The sequence below is a fragment of the Erpetoichthys calabaricus genome, chromosome 5 (genome assembly GCF_900747795.2).
Source record: "Erpetoichthys calabaricus chromosome 5, fErpCal1.3, whole genome shotgun sequence".
Lineage (NCBI taxonomy): Eukaryota > Metazoa > Chordata > Cladistia > Polypteriformes > Polypteridae > Erpetoichthys > Erpetoichthys calabaricus.
Genome location: NC_041398.2, coordinates 233,056,994 through 233,071,569, shown reverse-complemented (window position 1 = coordinate 233,071,569; position 14,576 = coordinate 233,056,994). Strand labels below are relative to the sequence as shown.

General features: G+C 39.6%; 1 protein-coding gene across 4 annotated transcripts in view; it reads left to right on the top strand.

The window, feature by feature from the left end:
- Positions 1-14,576, top strand: part of LOC114652314 (folliculin-interacting protein 2-like) — a 129,988-nt gene that overhangs the window by 26,411 nt on the left and 89,001 nt on the right. The window contains exon 1 of one of the 4 annotated variants that reach the window (XM_028802652.2): positions 8,605-9,192. The exons of the other annotated variants lie outside the window; for them this stretch is intronic. Coding sequence (XP_028658485.2) covers positions 9,122-9,192 — 71 coding nt within the window. The 5' untranslated portion in view covers positions 8,605-9,121. Of the gene's footprint in view, positions 1-8,604; positions 9,193-14,576 lie in introns of those variants that run through there. 4 annotated transcript variants of the gene reach the window in all.

The window sequence follows — 14,576 nt, the reverse complement described above, 5'->3', positions numbered from 1 at the left end:
ATTCCTGATGCTGTTGAACAGTCAACTCTGAGCATGTGGTTTTCTTATATGTTGCCATATTATATACAGACAGTCTTTCAAATTACTGATTGCATAGAGTATGCCACAGCTAAACTCTTGTCAAAGATGCCAAGACTGAAGTTTTTATTTATTAACTTGGCAAGTACACTACCGGTCAAAAGTTTTAGAACACCTCAGTTTTTCTAGAAATTTAATCAGTTGAAATGTAATGAATTACCTCAAATGGTAAAAAGGTAAGCAGTAAACTTTAAGAGGATTAAATTTAACGTTTAGGTTAGCAAAAAGTGACAAAAAAGGAAATTTTACAGTATTACAAGTTGGTCATACTTCGGGAAACAACTAATAGGTTGCAACCTACACATGGATTGCAGCAAATAAAGTAAATAAAGCATTATAAGTTGGAGCAAGCAGTTTGGACAGGTGTCCTAACTTCTGTTGATTACTTAAAAATCCTCTGTCTGTCTTAAAGCCTAGTTGGAACAGTGTTACTTCACCCTCAAGTACTACTTGGATAATATTCTAGTGGGCGACGACAACATAAAAATTTATATCTGCAAATGACGAGATTATCAGATATTCACAACTTTTGCCCAAATGCAAACATTGCTTTTACATTCTTGCATCAATGTTTAGTTGAAGAGTCCTACTTTTGAAAGTTAGATCAATTGTTTGCCCATTGTGGGGAAGTATTTGTTTTATACTGAAACAAAAGAGTGTGTGTCCAGAATGGAAACGTTCAGCTCCATATCAGGGAATCCCAACCTGGGCTGCCCAGGGATGCAAGATGGCATTTCAGGAGGTGCAACAAAGAAGAAGGCAATTTTGCAACACTGATTGATGTGCATTGGCCACCAAGTGGTGCAGTAGGGGTCTGTCATTTGTAGGACATTTATTAGTTACTGCTCCTGTGTCTATGATATGAAAAGAATCCAACATTGCACGTCACCTGTGAATGAGATATGCATTCATGCGGGTTCTTTGCCATTGGCGGAGTGTTCATTAAGGCGAAGAGAATGGAATTTGGACCTTGCAATGTTCTGTAGAGAAGAATGAGGTCTAGTATTGATTAATGCGCAAACCATGATAACAAAACATTGCTGATTTATAGGTTTGAGGTTTTGGGAGGTGCGGACAAAGGGTACTGAATTGGATGCAACACCTGTGCTTACACTCCGTCCATCTCTCTTGATGGTGGTCCTGGCAGTAGCTCAGCAATTGTAACTGTGTGGCACATCTGTTTTTTAACTGCAGTGCAGGTGTTATCGGGGGACAAAGCTTATCAACTATGTTTCATTGCTTAGTGGCCCGCTGGCACCCATTGCTTCACAAGGTTCTCCAATTCCCTAAACCCCTCAATCGTTGATTGTCAGTCATTTCTTCATGGCACTTGATGCTTCCCAACCCCCAGTTCGTCAGTCATTTATTATTATTTACCAGTAGCCACGCACTGCGTAGCGTGCAGTACATACACTTGACTTGAGTATTTGTAGTTTTCATCCTCTTTCTCTTTATGTTTAGCATTTGTTTGCTCAGAGGTTGATGCGCTTGCTGCTTCCTGAGTAGCTCTTCTTTCCTCCACCCTAGCAGCCCGCTACTTCTCTTCTTTCGTCGGCATCTTTTCACATTAAAACTGATTAAGCCAGTGTTTGTGCTGTAATTACTTAGTATGTTTTGTTTAATTTTTCACTTAAGCTGGCACTTAAGTCTTCAATCTGCCTCAAGAATGATTTCAGATATGAAGAGGTAGGGATGACAACGGCGCTAGTACATATGCAGTTGATTCTACAATAAAATAAAAAAATAAAAAGAGGAATAACCTTGGAGGTCAATCATCACTCCAAAATCAGATGGTAGACATGACGTAGTATATATGTACCAAATTTCAGGTCAAAGGGTTTGTTAGCAACATTTGACTTAAAATCCTGGACAGACAAATGGACAGCCACTGTAGCGTATTATATATAAAGATTATTGAGATATACAGTATAAAGGGAAATTGCTCAGTTTATATTAAAATTTACGTTTTTTTGCAGTTCAAAAATTAGTTTTACTTCATCATCAAAAGTGATATGACTTTTGTAGGGGGCGCAAACATACATCAAACCTTTTCTATGGGTGTTGGGCAGAGAAAAAAGCTGGGAACCACTGCTCTGTATGAGCCACCTTTATTTGAGTACGGGGGTCTCTGTGTTTCCTATTTCTGTTAATAGAAGTCTTCATAGACTTACTAATAAGCTTGCAGCCTCTATTCTTTTATTAACATAACATTCTCAAGCCTGCTTTATCCCGTTTAGAGCAGCATTGGGTGTGAGGCAGGAATTAACTGTTGTTAGGGTGGCAGTACTTTACAGTGCCAGGCCTCATCCACACTCACACATGGCCTGTTTGGAAAGTCCAATCTCTTTTTCCATAACCCTTTGTTTGCCTTATCTATTGCCATGTATGCTGGCTGGACGTTCTGCTTTTAAGACAAGTTGCTGCCATGGAACTGAATGTAGTTAGTGGTAATTCACAGCACTTCTGTTATTTCAGTTTTGGTTTCTGGATAGTTATTGAATTATTCAGCCTCTTGTGCATATGTCTAACAACAAATAAAGGGACATTGCCTTATGTAAAAGATGTTAAGCGATAATTCATAATGTTGCCTTAAAGTGTTAGATACTTGCACTTCACTGAGGCACTTCAGACCTTACCTCACCCATGTACAAGTGGCTCTGAGAGCCATTTTCTACAGCTGCTTGTATTTTTCAGCCTCAGTAGTGTCTCTTAGCATTGGTTCATATTTCTGGGACGAATTTTATGTAACTGGTCGCTGATAATTTGGCTCTTGGCAGCTATCAACAAGTCAGCAGTAAGAAATGTGTATCGTTCATATCCCTCTGGCATACCTGGTGTGTCGGGTTCCAGTGTTGTGTTTTGATGTTTGAGTCCTCTGGCAGGCTGCAGATTTTTACAGCTTCCCAAAGACGTTAACTGCTGAGTCATATGCTCGTGGGTTGGCTTGTGTTTATTAGGCACAGATTAGTCAGAAATGTGATGTCATTAGATGTACAGAGGAAGCTTGTTTATTACAAAGGCAGTACATGTGCAAGCATCTCTCTGTGCAGAGGCTGAGGATGAGACACTTTATGTTTAAATTGTGTGTATTCCCAGCTTTGACCATGGAAATTTCCTAAAAGAATGGGCCTTGGCTGTAGTGTTGCCAGTTAATCGGATGTATCAGAAGTACTGTGCAACTAAGTGGTTTTCTGTATATTTTCTGTATTTCTTTCTGTATACCTTATTTGTATTTTTTTAAACAAGTGGCTAATATTGTTAGGTCAATGGGGTAGTTTACTTTTTCACATGCTGTATACAAGTGCCCACGACTAAAACATTCCCGTCGTCGATCAATTTGTGCTTTTCTTGGTTACTGAGCTTGGCTTTTGTTGATGGTCAATGCAAAACACAATTCCACAGGAAACTGTATTCTTTTGAATTGATAATCAGTAGGAATATTGGGGAATTTGGATAGTTGTAATTATTATTAGATGTTTATGATTTTCATTTGTTTTCCATTAACTCAGGTCAAGCGTTTGTTTTCTTGCTGTTTGTCAGTTGTACTGTACATACTTTTTTTTTTTTTAATTTTAACAATACAGCTTTATCCCAAAAGCCATAGTCTGACAATAAAGTGCCAACATTGAATCATATCTTACTTTTAACTTATTACAAACAGCAATGACGTTTACAGGCTGCACATTTGTATGGCCCATGAGATGAATTGAACTTTTTGATGTTATTTTCTCCCTGTAATTGTATTGTATTGACCTTCTCGTGGGTAAAGGAAAGAAGACATGTGTTGATAATGTAGACAACCAAAGGAAGAACATTTTATGGAAGAGTGAGTCTCAGAACAGGAAAGAAGTAATTATTGTACAAAAAAAAGATGAAAAGAAGTATCGTCAACTATGTACAGTGTCCAACCACACTCTGTTCACAGACACAGCAATACACCACACGTTAATAGAACAAAATGGATATTTTTTTCACTCCAAAGCACCTTCCAGAAATCGGCCAAAATACACAATAACTACACGATTCTTCCTCCTTTCCCCTCCAGTTGAGTGTTGCCTGCTGTCTCTCTCTTAAGCCAGACCAGGGTACTGTGTCATGTCTCCCGGGAAGCACTTCTGGGCTTTAAAGAAAGCAGGGAGGTCCTCCCCCGACAGCACCCTCTATCAACACCCAGGGACCGCAACAGGGCTGCACTTCCGGACTCCAACTCCCAGCCACCCCTGCGGGTGTCCCAACTGGGCTGCCTAATGAGGACCACTGCTACCTGCCGTATGGGAGGTATGGAACTGCTCCCAACTTCTGGCTTCCTTTTATTCATCCTTTATTTTATTCCAGCTGGGCACAAAGTTATGTTTTCGTTCAGCCAGCCTGTCCATTGGTTGTTCCTCTCGGGCCTCCTCCCTGGCCGGGATGCTCATTCTTATCCTACAATGTACAATCCTGCCAAATTTCAGTTTTTAAATTAAATTGGAAATGGTATTTTTGTTGATGAGTGAGTGAGTCAAATTTGTATGTATGTATTTTATATATACTGTACATATATATATTCTCTGGTTTGTAACCTGGTTTAATGCATTCTGAGCTATTAGTGCCTGTTAATCTTTCGTCTGTTTTTGTAAGTTTTGGAAATGACTAACTGTAGAAAAATTTGTAAAATTTCTGTTTTTCATTTGCTTTTCATTAATGAGTTTAGATTATAAATCTTGTGAATTTTTAAATTAGGATTTATTGTGTATTCTTCAAAACCTGCCCTGGCGTAATGGTAGTAAGAACTCCTGTCACGTTTAAGATGTTTTTCTTCATATTTGTGTTTATTATTGTCAGTATCATTACTGTTATGTATATTTAAGTTTTACCTTGGTGATGTCACAACATCTCAGTGATGTATTTTAAGTGACAGATGGCTTGTCTTTTTTCATTGGACACCACCATATTATTGTTGGGTGTGATGCTCATGTGCAGGACACATAATGCCATTAGACAAGCTCTAGAAAAGATGGCCACACTCACAATTATACATCTGAATCTTGGATATAGAGCATTAAAAACTATAAAATTTAGGTCAGATGAGGTTTTATTACCGTATTTATGAAAAAAATCGCGAAAAAAATTTGCCCTGTGTACGACGCCTGTTGTGATTGTATAGGAAGCGTTTAGGGCACGTTTCCTGCGAAATGCACTTCTCTTTTTGTTGCATGATGAGAGAGAGTGCTAGTGAGCCCAAGCAGAAGAAGTAAACATTACAGAAAAAAATTTCCTCGTGTATGACACGCACCTGATTTTCTAATGCTAATTTTCAGGGAAAAAATGTGCGTGTGGTACACACGTAAATACGGTATTTTTTTTTTTTTTTTGGACAACTTCTTTAATCTTGACTAAGAATTTTGTTTTCATTTTGGTTTTGGTGGTTGGCTTTGTAGTATACAATGCTCACAGAGCCCTGCCTGGTATTTAACTATTCTTTTGTATTTTCCACCTCTGTTACCCTGGCTGGCACATCTTCTTTTTGCATTTTTTTGTCATTTCAGTGCTCTGGTATGACTATAAACAGGAACTCTCAAACTTCTTACATGTGCTATTAGGTTAACATCAATTCGCCAGATATCAGTGAGTGAGTTCATGTCTTTTGCTAGTCATTACTGTAAAACTGAATGAAAAGGGTCTTGAATGGGAATTCTTTTCATAGACCTTTATGGATATAGTATATTTGTATTAATTCAGTGTGGTGAGTGCTTTGATATTCATATAACAGTATAAGAAACAATGATTTTCAGCATGCGATTGTGAGAATTGTGTATTTAAAAAATGTCTCATTGTTTAACTTAATAAAGCCGGTGACCTATTACATGATTTCTAGTCAGAGGGAATGTCAAAACTGCTAATCTTGTCGACTGAGGATGCCGGATAACATAACTAAAAATCACGTAATGTTAAAGTAGATGAGTGGTGAGCAACTTTCTAGCACAGTTTCACATTTCCAAAGTGTTGCTAGCTCACCCATTTTCCTGACAGCCAGTAATAATAGTAGTAATAATTTTTTACATTTATATAGTGCTTTTCTCACTACTCAAAACACTTTTCATAGTGAGTTGAGAACCGCTTCAACCACCTCTAAGTAACATGCTTCCTGACAGAGTTGGTTCCTGTGACAAAACTTTACAGGCATGGCGGGTTCAGCCGTAATCTCTGTTTTAACAAATCTCAATTTATACGTGTACCAGTTCTATATTTAGTAACCAGTACACTGCTCAAAAAAATTAAAGGAACACTTTTTAATCGGAGTATAGCATCAAGTCAGTGAAACTTCTGGGATATTAATCTGGTCAGTTAAGTAGCAGAGGGGATTGTTAATCAGTTTCAGCTGCTTTGGTGTTGATTAAATTAACAGAGGGGCAACAATGAGATGACCCCCAAAACAGGAATGGTTTAACAGGTGGAGGCCACTGACATTTTTCCCTCCTCATCTGTTTTGTCACTAGTTTTGCATTTGGCTACGGTCAGTGTCACTACTGGTAGCATGAGGTGATACCTGGACCCTACAGAGGTGGCACAGGTAGTCCAAGTTCTCCAGGATGGCACATCAATATGCGCCATTGCCAGAAGGTTTGCTGTGTCTCCCAGCACAGTCTCAAGGGCATGGAGGAGATTCCAGGAGATAGATAGATAGATAGATAGATATGAAAGGCACTATTAGATAGATAGAAAGGTACTATATTAGATAGATAGATAGATACTTTATTAATCCCAGGGGGAAATTCACATTCTCCAGCAGCAAAAAATATTATTAACAGGCAGTTCCTCGAGGAGAGCTGGAAAGTTACCCTCGTAAAAGGTCCTTAACCCATCAGCAGGACTGACTGGTATCTGCTCCTTTGGGCAAGGAGGAACAGGATAAGCACTGCCAGAGCCTACAAAATGACCTCCAGCAGACAGGCCATTGGTGTGAATGTCTCTGACCAAACAATCAGAAACGGACTTCATGAGGGTGGCCCGATGTCCTCTAGTGGGCACCATGGAGCTCGATTGGCATTTGCCATAGAATACCAGAATTGGCAGGTCCACCAATGGCGCCCTGTGCTTTTCACAGATGAGAGCAGGTTCACCCTGAGCACATGTGACAGACGTGAAAGGGTCTGGAGAAGCTGTGGAGAACGTTATGCTGCCAGTAACATCGTTCAGCAAGACCGGTTTGGTGGTGGGTCAGTGCTGGTCTGGGGAGGCATATCCATGGAGGGACACACAGACCTCTACAGGCTAGACAATGGCACCTTGACTGCCATTAGGTATGGAATGAAATCCTTGGACCCATTGTCAGATCCTGGTGCATTTGGTCCTGGGTTTCTCCTGGTGCACAACAATGCCCGGCCTCATTTGCTGAGAGTATGCAGGCAGTTCCTGGAGGGTGAAGGAATGGATACCATTGACTGGCCCCCACACTCTGCTCGCCTGACCTCAATCCAATAGAACACCGCTGGGTGGGACATTGTTTCTGTCCATCCGACGCCGCCAGGTTGCACTTCAGACTGTCCAGGAGCTCAGTGATGCCCTGGTCCAGATCTGGGAGAAGGTCCCCCATAAGAAGCATGCCCCCCTCATTCCCATCCCCCCCCCCCAATGTTGTCAGGTATGCATAGAAGCACGTGGAGGCCATACAAACTACTGAGTACGGTTTGGAGTTGCTGCAATAAAATTTCGGCAAAATGGATTTGCCTGCCTGCCGCATCATTTTTTCACTTTGATTTTCAGGAGGTTTTGGAAATCAGCCTTCTGTAGGTCGATACTTTTCATTTCCATCAAACTATGTGCCATCCTTTCTTTCCTAACACATTACCATATCAGTCCATATCAGTACAGATATCCAGCAGGATTTTTTTCCCCTTTGAGATCTGTTGTGTTTTCAAAGTGTTCCTTTAATTTATTTGAGCAGTTTATGACCTATGTTTGTATTTCAACTGAGATTTGTCCATAGTGCTCTGCACCTACATTCAGTCAAGAGAGCTATACAAAAAATATGATGTATGTGTTCACCCTGTGATGGACTGGCATCCTGTCCAGGGATTGTTCCAGCCTTGTGCCCTATGCTTGCTGGGATAGACTCCATCTTCCCCAAGGCCTTGCTCAGGATAAAGTGGGTTTAGAAGATGCATGGATGGATATTCTTACAGTTATTGCAGAATGTTTCTTCTGAAGTAGGACTACCAAACAGTTGTTTTTTTGTTGTATTGTACGGTTCAGTGACTCCTTATTTTATAACACTGTTTGAGAATGGGAGATGGGTGTTTCACCTGCTGTTGAGAAGTTTCCTATCTAAAGCTTTTTGTAGGAAGTTGGTGGAATAAGCACACTGGTAGCCAGGCTATACATAGCATGCAGGGCCTCATGTAGTGATTTCTGTTGTAACTACTTTCAGGTGTCAGATGATGCAGTTCACATGACGCTCATTTTGCTTGCATATTATGACACTTGTTTGAGCTGTTGTTTGTTCTGGAAAAGTTGTGGAGTGGGGTGGAGTTTGTCTGCACATAAAGCCACCGTGTGATTTGTGAAGCAGGAAAGCTCGTAGCACACTTCGGTTAAGTTGTACTTTAATCAGTTAGCAATGGAGAAGCCAGGGCTGTTTTTACTTGGGAGTTTCTCAGAGCCATTTAACATGCCACTAGGTTGCTTTGTTCAATAAAGTAAAGGAAGCACAGCTGTTATCTTGCCACATGCTTTGTGGAATTTCTTGGCACGCTGGTGGGTTAATTTAAAAAAAAAAAAAAAAGGCACCTGACTGCTTTGCACTTTTCCAGTGAGAGCAGCGGTGTGTTTATTCACAAACCTACTAAGCAAAAACAAAGTTACTGAGGAGTGCCATCCGGTAATGAGGAGAGAGGCGCCTCCGTTTTAAAGCTGCCTTACATTTTGGGGGGGAAAAATGCTTGGAAGTGTCTGATCTGATTTGTGCTGCAGAAATAGGCAGACACATTCATCTGGAGACGAGCCACAACACTTTTATGACAGGAAAACCTTCCAGTGGACCTAGGAAGCCAGCTTGGAGACCATGAAGATTAAAGCTTATAGAAAACCAAATGCATTCATTGCAGTGCCACAGGAGGGGCCAGTAGAGATCAGGTACAGTGCAAGTTTGAGTTTTTGGGCAGATTGTCTAAAGAATAGTGGCTTTTGTTTGGGACTAAGCTTTTTAAAATAATTTGTTAAATTTAACCACAAATTTTAATTAAATGTGCAGTTTTCCAAATTACTTTTAGCACACTGATCCTTCTGTTACTGACAGTCTGGTATAACTCCTTAAGGGTTTTGTAGCTGAGTTTGTCTGAAGATTCCAAAATTCTGCATCCTTAAGTTAGGTAGACATTGTTATCCCAGAGGGAAATTTGTTTGGGACAAGGAAAGTACAGCGATCCAGTAGATAAATAAAGACACAACTTTTGGCAACCAATGTTATTGCATGAACACAAACTCGGGATTAGTACAAAGAAGAAAAATTACTTTCAACAGTACATAAATGTTAAATTCTGTATCATTGTTTTAGCAGCATCCCTACTAGTAACAGAATTTAAAATACTTACAGCTCTAGGAATAAACTGGTTCTTAAACCAGTTACTGTTTACCTTTGGAAACCACAGCTGGAATTTAGAGCAAAGAGGATGGCTACAGTCTGACAGAATTGAGTTGGCTTTCTTTCTTTGCGATACATTTCAGTGATAGAGGTTTGCTGTGAACCAATAATTTTACTGCTAATTTTTATAATGTTAAGATGGTTTATATTCTTATTGTTGAAGTTGTCACACCAACAGATAAAAGCAAATGTAACAATGGATTTATTAAATGACTTATAAAAAAAAGTGTCATTATGGTTCTGTCCACTCGCTTTAAAACAGTTGAGTTTCCTAAGAAAGAAAAGTCGAGACTGCCCTTTTTTTTTTTTTTTTTTTTTTAACAGATTTGCTATGTGTTAAGATCAAAGTTTAGTTTGTTCCCAGATATTGTTACCTTTAATTAAAGTTGAGACTTTGGATGGTGGAGAGCACCTGAAATCTACAACCATATCTTTTGTCTTAGAAATATTCAGTCGTAAATTGGTATAATCACACCATTGTACAAACTTCATCAACAATAGGTCCATGGCTGTCTTTCTCATAGCTAGCTTTTATAAAATGATTTAAGCAGTAGTGTGATGCATATACAAATAATACCACAGTCAAAGTATCTTTGATTTAAAAGTTTTAGTAAAATAATGTTTATGTTCAAGACTTGGATATCTAATTACAAATCTTTCAAGTTCTTTTAGAAGTTCCTATCCTGAATTTACAGGACATTGGTGAGGGCATACCTTCAAATGATCATGCGTTAATAAAACTGTAGGTCAGTCTTTGTAAGCTAATCTAACAGGCTGCGCTTCTAGTAGAGAGGTTGTGTTACTAACAGGCTAATTAACATTCTATTAATACAGAAATAGCAGTGAAAGTTCAATTACATGTTAGCTTACAGGGGATAAAAAGATTATCTATCCATCCGTTATCCAACCTACTATATTCTAACACAAGGTCACAGGGGTCTACTGGAGCCAATCCCAGCCAACACAGGGCACAAGGCAGGATCAAACCCCAGGCAGGGCGCCAGCCCACCGCAGTAAAAAGATTGTACTAAGTAACTATGTATTTGTGTATTATATGAATTTTAGATTAACATTAACTTTCTAAGATTGGCTCTTACATGGGGAATGGGGTGCAACAAATTTAAGCCTTGCTGTTTCGGAAATGGTCTGACCCATTAATTTAGCACTAATTTAAGTCGCTCAGATCTTTACACCTTCCCTTATCTACTGTATTCAACATGTCGACAATAGAGTCCATTTCATTCACTTCATATAGGAGTGGTCATAATGTTTGGACGAATCAATGTATATATACAAGAATAGTGGGCAATTTGTGGGCACATGCATATATATACTGTAGTAATTATATATTTTTTTGACTTGAAAAGCTGTTAGTTCATTTGTGACCATGCTGATTGTGAACAGTACTATACAACCACAGCTTTATATTATTTATTAATAATAACTTAAGTTTTGTGTTTATGCTTCACCCACATAATTAGAAATTTCTGTTTTTTACACAATATTCCCACAATTCAGCACTGGCCAATGGTACTGGTTTATTCCAGATTCTATATTTATTCTCTATTAGAGACAAATGATCAGTTTTCAGAAGGGAACTGAAAAATCATTATGTTACAGATGAGTGAACACGTGGAGCTTGATGTGATTCATATAACCACAAGGCCATAAATGATCATCTGAGTTAAAGTTTATCTTTCGTTATCCTTATCTTTGTCATGGTTAGTAATGCTACAGTTATTTTTTTGAAACACACTGTAGTTAGTATCTGGCCAGAGTATTTTCTTTGAAATTTTATAATTAACAGATTCAAAAACGCAGGAATGTCGAGAGTCTTTAGTCCAAAGATGACAATGCATTTTGGGGACTTCTAGCTTCCTATTTGAATTGCAGAATGTCCCAATGGATACTATGTTGGCTTAAGAGACATGTGACATTCAGCTATTGCAATATTTGCAAGTTTTAAAATGCAGTTTTTGTCTTATTTCAAAAATGAAAGAAATATGATGAAGTAATCTTTTCTTATGTTGTCTTTTCAGTTGACATAGCAAGTCTCTGATTGAGCTGCTCTTTCTCTTCAGCGTTTCCCCATTGACATGAATTGTGCCTCTCTCCTAGCATTGCTTTTACTCAAATTTTAAATTATCACAGAGGCACCACTCTTATCATATGCTATGTGTCTTTGCACTTTGTCTCTCACTGGTCTGGGCATGGGTTATTCATGTCTCAGCAGACTTCACCTGGATTGTTCTGTTTGCTGATCTTTTATTGCAAAATTTTAGTAGACTACAATAGTGCAGTGGATTTTTGTACATTTTGGCATTCTACAGACTGTTGGACTTGCGAATTTGGCCTCAAAGAACCAAAGTTTGACTTGTGAGAAAAAATGGACAATCCACCCAGCCATTTTCTGAATGTTCTTTTCCTTTACAGGGTCATAAAAATAATATGACAACAATTAGGCACAAAGCAGCATCCAGCCCTGGATGGGAATCCAGTCCATTGTAGTTCAGTCATACTCCTACAATCACTTATACTGGGTCAATCTAAAGTTGGCAGTGAAGCTAACAAGCAGGTCTTTAGGTTGAAGGAGGAAGGCAGAGTATCAAGATAGATGGTACGAAGGTAAATCAAAAGGTAAAGGCAATTTAAAAAATTCACAGTAACCACAACTGATAGAAGCTGACACAATCCAACACGTTTGTGGTGGCTTATGGGTAATTTAAGCACACATAGCACAGCACTCTGCCATTAATCTAGTTGAAGCCAAGGTCAATGAACATGGACGCTCTGCTGTGTGATTGTACCGTTGTTGAACAATGTGTGCCATTGTGAGATTTATTTTAGGAAGAAGAAGTGAAACCTGCTTAAATTCACTTAAGTAATGTTGGGTTGTGCAGATCTAAGCATTTTGGGTACCCAACTTGTGCACACTTTACTGTAACCAAAGTCATCATACACTGTTGGCATGTGCAGATCCATAGCTGATATCCAATTGTGCAGCAACAGCTTACAACTTAATCTGTTGGTCTTCTTTGATGAAGGCATTTGCCATGTCAATGTAGTCTTGACTGGGTGGTGTTGATAATCGGCCAGATCAAGCTTGATCGGTTACACTTGCTCTTCCTGCTTTAAACCTTTCTCCTGATTCATAAACTTTTCATTGAGTCCTGCTGTTTTCACTTCTGTACTGAGCCAACATCCTTCAGTGAATTTCAGCAGGTTTCACTCCATCTGCCAAAACAAATCTCACTACAGTGCATTTTTCAACAATGGTGCAGGTCCGCAGCTGAATGTTCATGTTCCTGTTCATGTGACCTTGGCTTCAACTAGACTAATGGCAGGAACTACCCATAAGCCAGTACAAATGTGTTGGATTGCGTCAACTTCTATATGTTGCTGTTGCTTTGTAATTTTCAAATTGCCTTTACCTTTTGATTTACCCTCGTACTTTAGATTTGTCAAGTGATAAAACAATAGGCTAATTTTAATTTTGTAGAAAAATGTTGAGTATTATCTACTAACCAGTAACGGCGCACTGCACGATAATGTGCAGTGAATACGCCTGATTGGAACCTTCCTAGTTTTCATCCTCTTCCTCTGTACGTTTAGGTTTTGTTTGCTCAGAGGTTAATGCGCTTGCTGCTTCCTGAGCAACTCTTCTTCTTTTCTCCACCCTAGCGACCCGCTTCTTCTCTTCTTTCGTCAGCATATTTTCTCGTTAAAACTGATTAAGTCAGTCTTTGTGTTGCAATTACTTAGTACGTTTTCTTTAATTGTTCACTTAAGCTAGCACTTAAGTCTTAAATCTGCCTCAAGAATGATTTAAGATATGGAGAGGTAGAGGAAGTGATGGCGAAGGTGATAGATAGATAGATAGATAGATAGATAGATAGATAGATAGATAGATAGATAGATAGATAGATAGATAGATACTTTATTAATCCCAAGGGGAAATTCACATACTCCAGCAGCACCTTACTGATACAAAAAACAATATTAACCTAAAGATTGATAGTAATGCCGGTAAAAACAGACATTAACTTTGTATAATGTTAATGTTTACACCCCCGGGTGGAATTGAAGAGTCGCATAGTTTGGGGGAGGAACGATCTTCTCAGATTGTCAGTGGAGCAGGACAGTGACAGCAGTCTGTCGCTGAAGCTGCTCCTCTGTCTGGAGATCATACTGTTTAGTGGATGCAGTGGATTTTCCATAATTGATAGGAGCCTGCTGAGCGCCCGTCGCTCTGCCACAGATGTCAAACTGTCCAGCTCCATGCCAACAATAGAACCTGCCTTCTTCACCAGTTTGTCCAGGCGTGAGGCGTCTTTTTTCTTAACGCTGCCTCCCCAGCAAACCACCGTGTAGAAGAGGGCGCTCGCCACAACCATCTGATAGAACATCTGCAGCATCTTATTGCAGATGTTGAAGGACGCCAGCCTTCTAAGGAAATATAACCGGCTCTGTCCTTTCTTACACAGAGCATCAGTATTGGCAGTCCAGTCTAATTTATCATCAAGTTGCATTCCCAGGTATCTATAGGTCTGCACACAGTCACCTCTGATGATCACAGGGTCCATGAGGGGTCTGGGCCTCCTAAAATCCACCACTAGCTCCTTGGTTTTGCTGGTGTTCAGGTGTAGGTGGTTTGAGTCGCACCATTTAACAAAGTCATTGATTAGGTCCCTATACTCCTCCTCCTGCCCACTCCTGATGCAGCCAACGATAGCAGTGTCATCAGCGAACTTTTGCACGTGGCAGGACTCCGAGTTGTATTGGAAGTCCGATGTATATAGGCTGAACAGGACCGGAGAAAGTACAGACCCCTGTGGCGCTCCTGTGTTGCTGACCACAATGTCAGATGTGCAGTTCC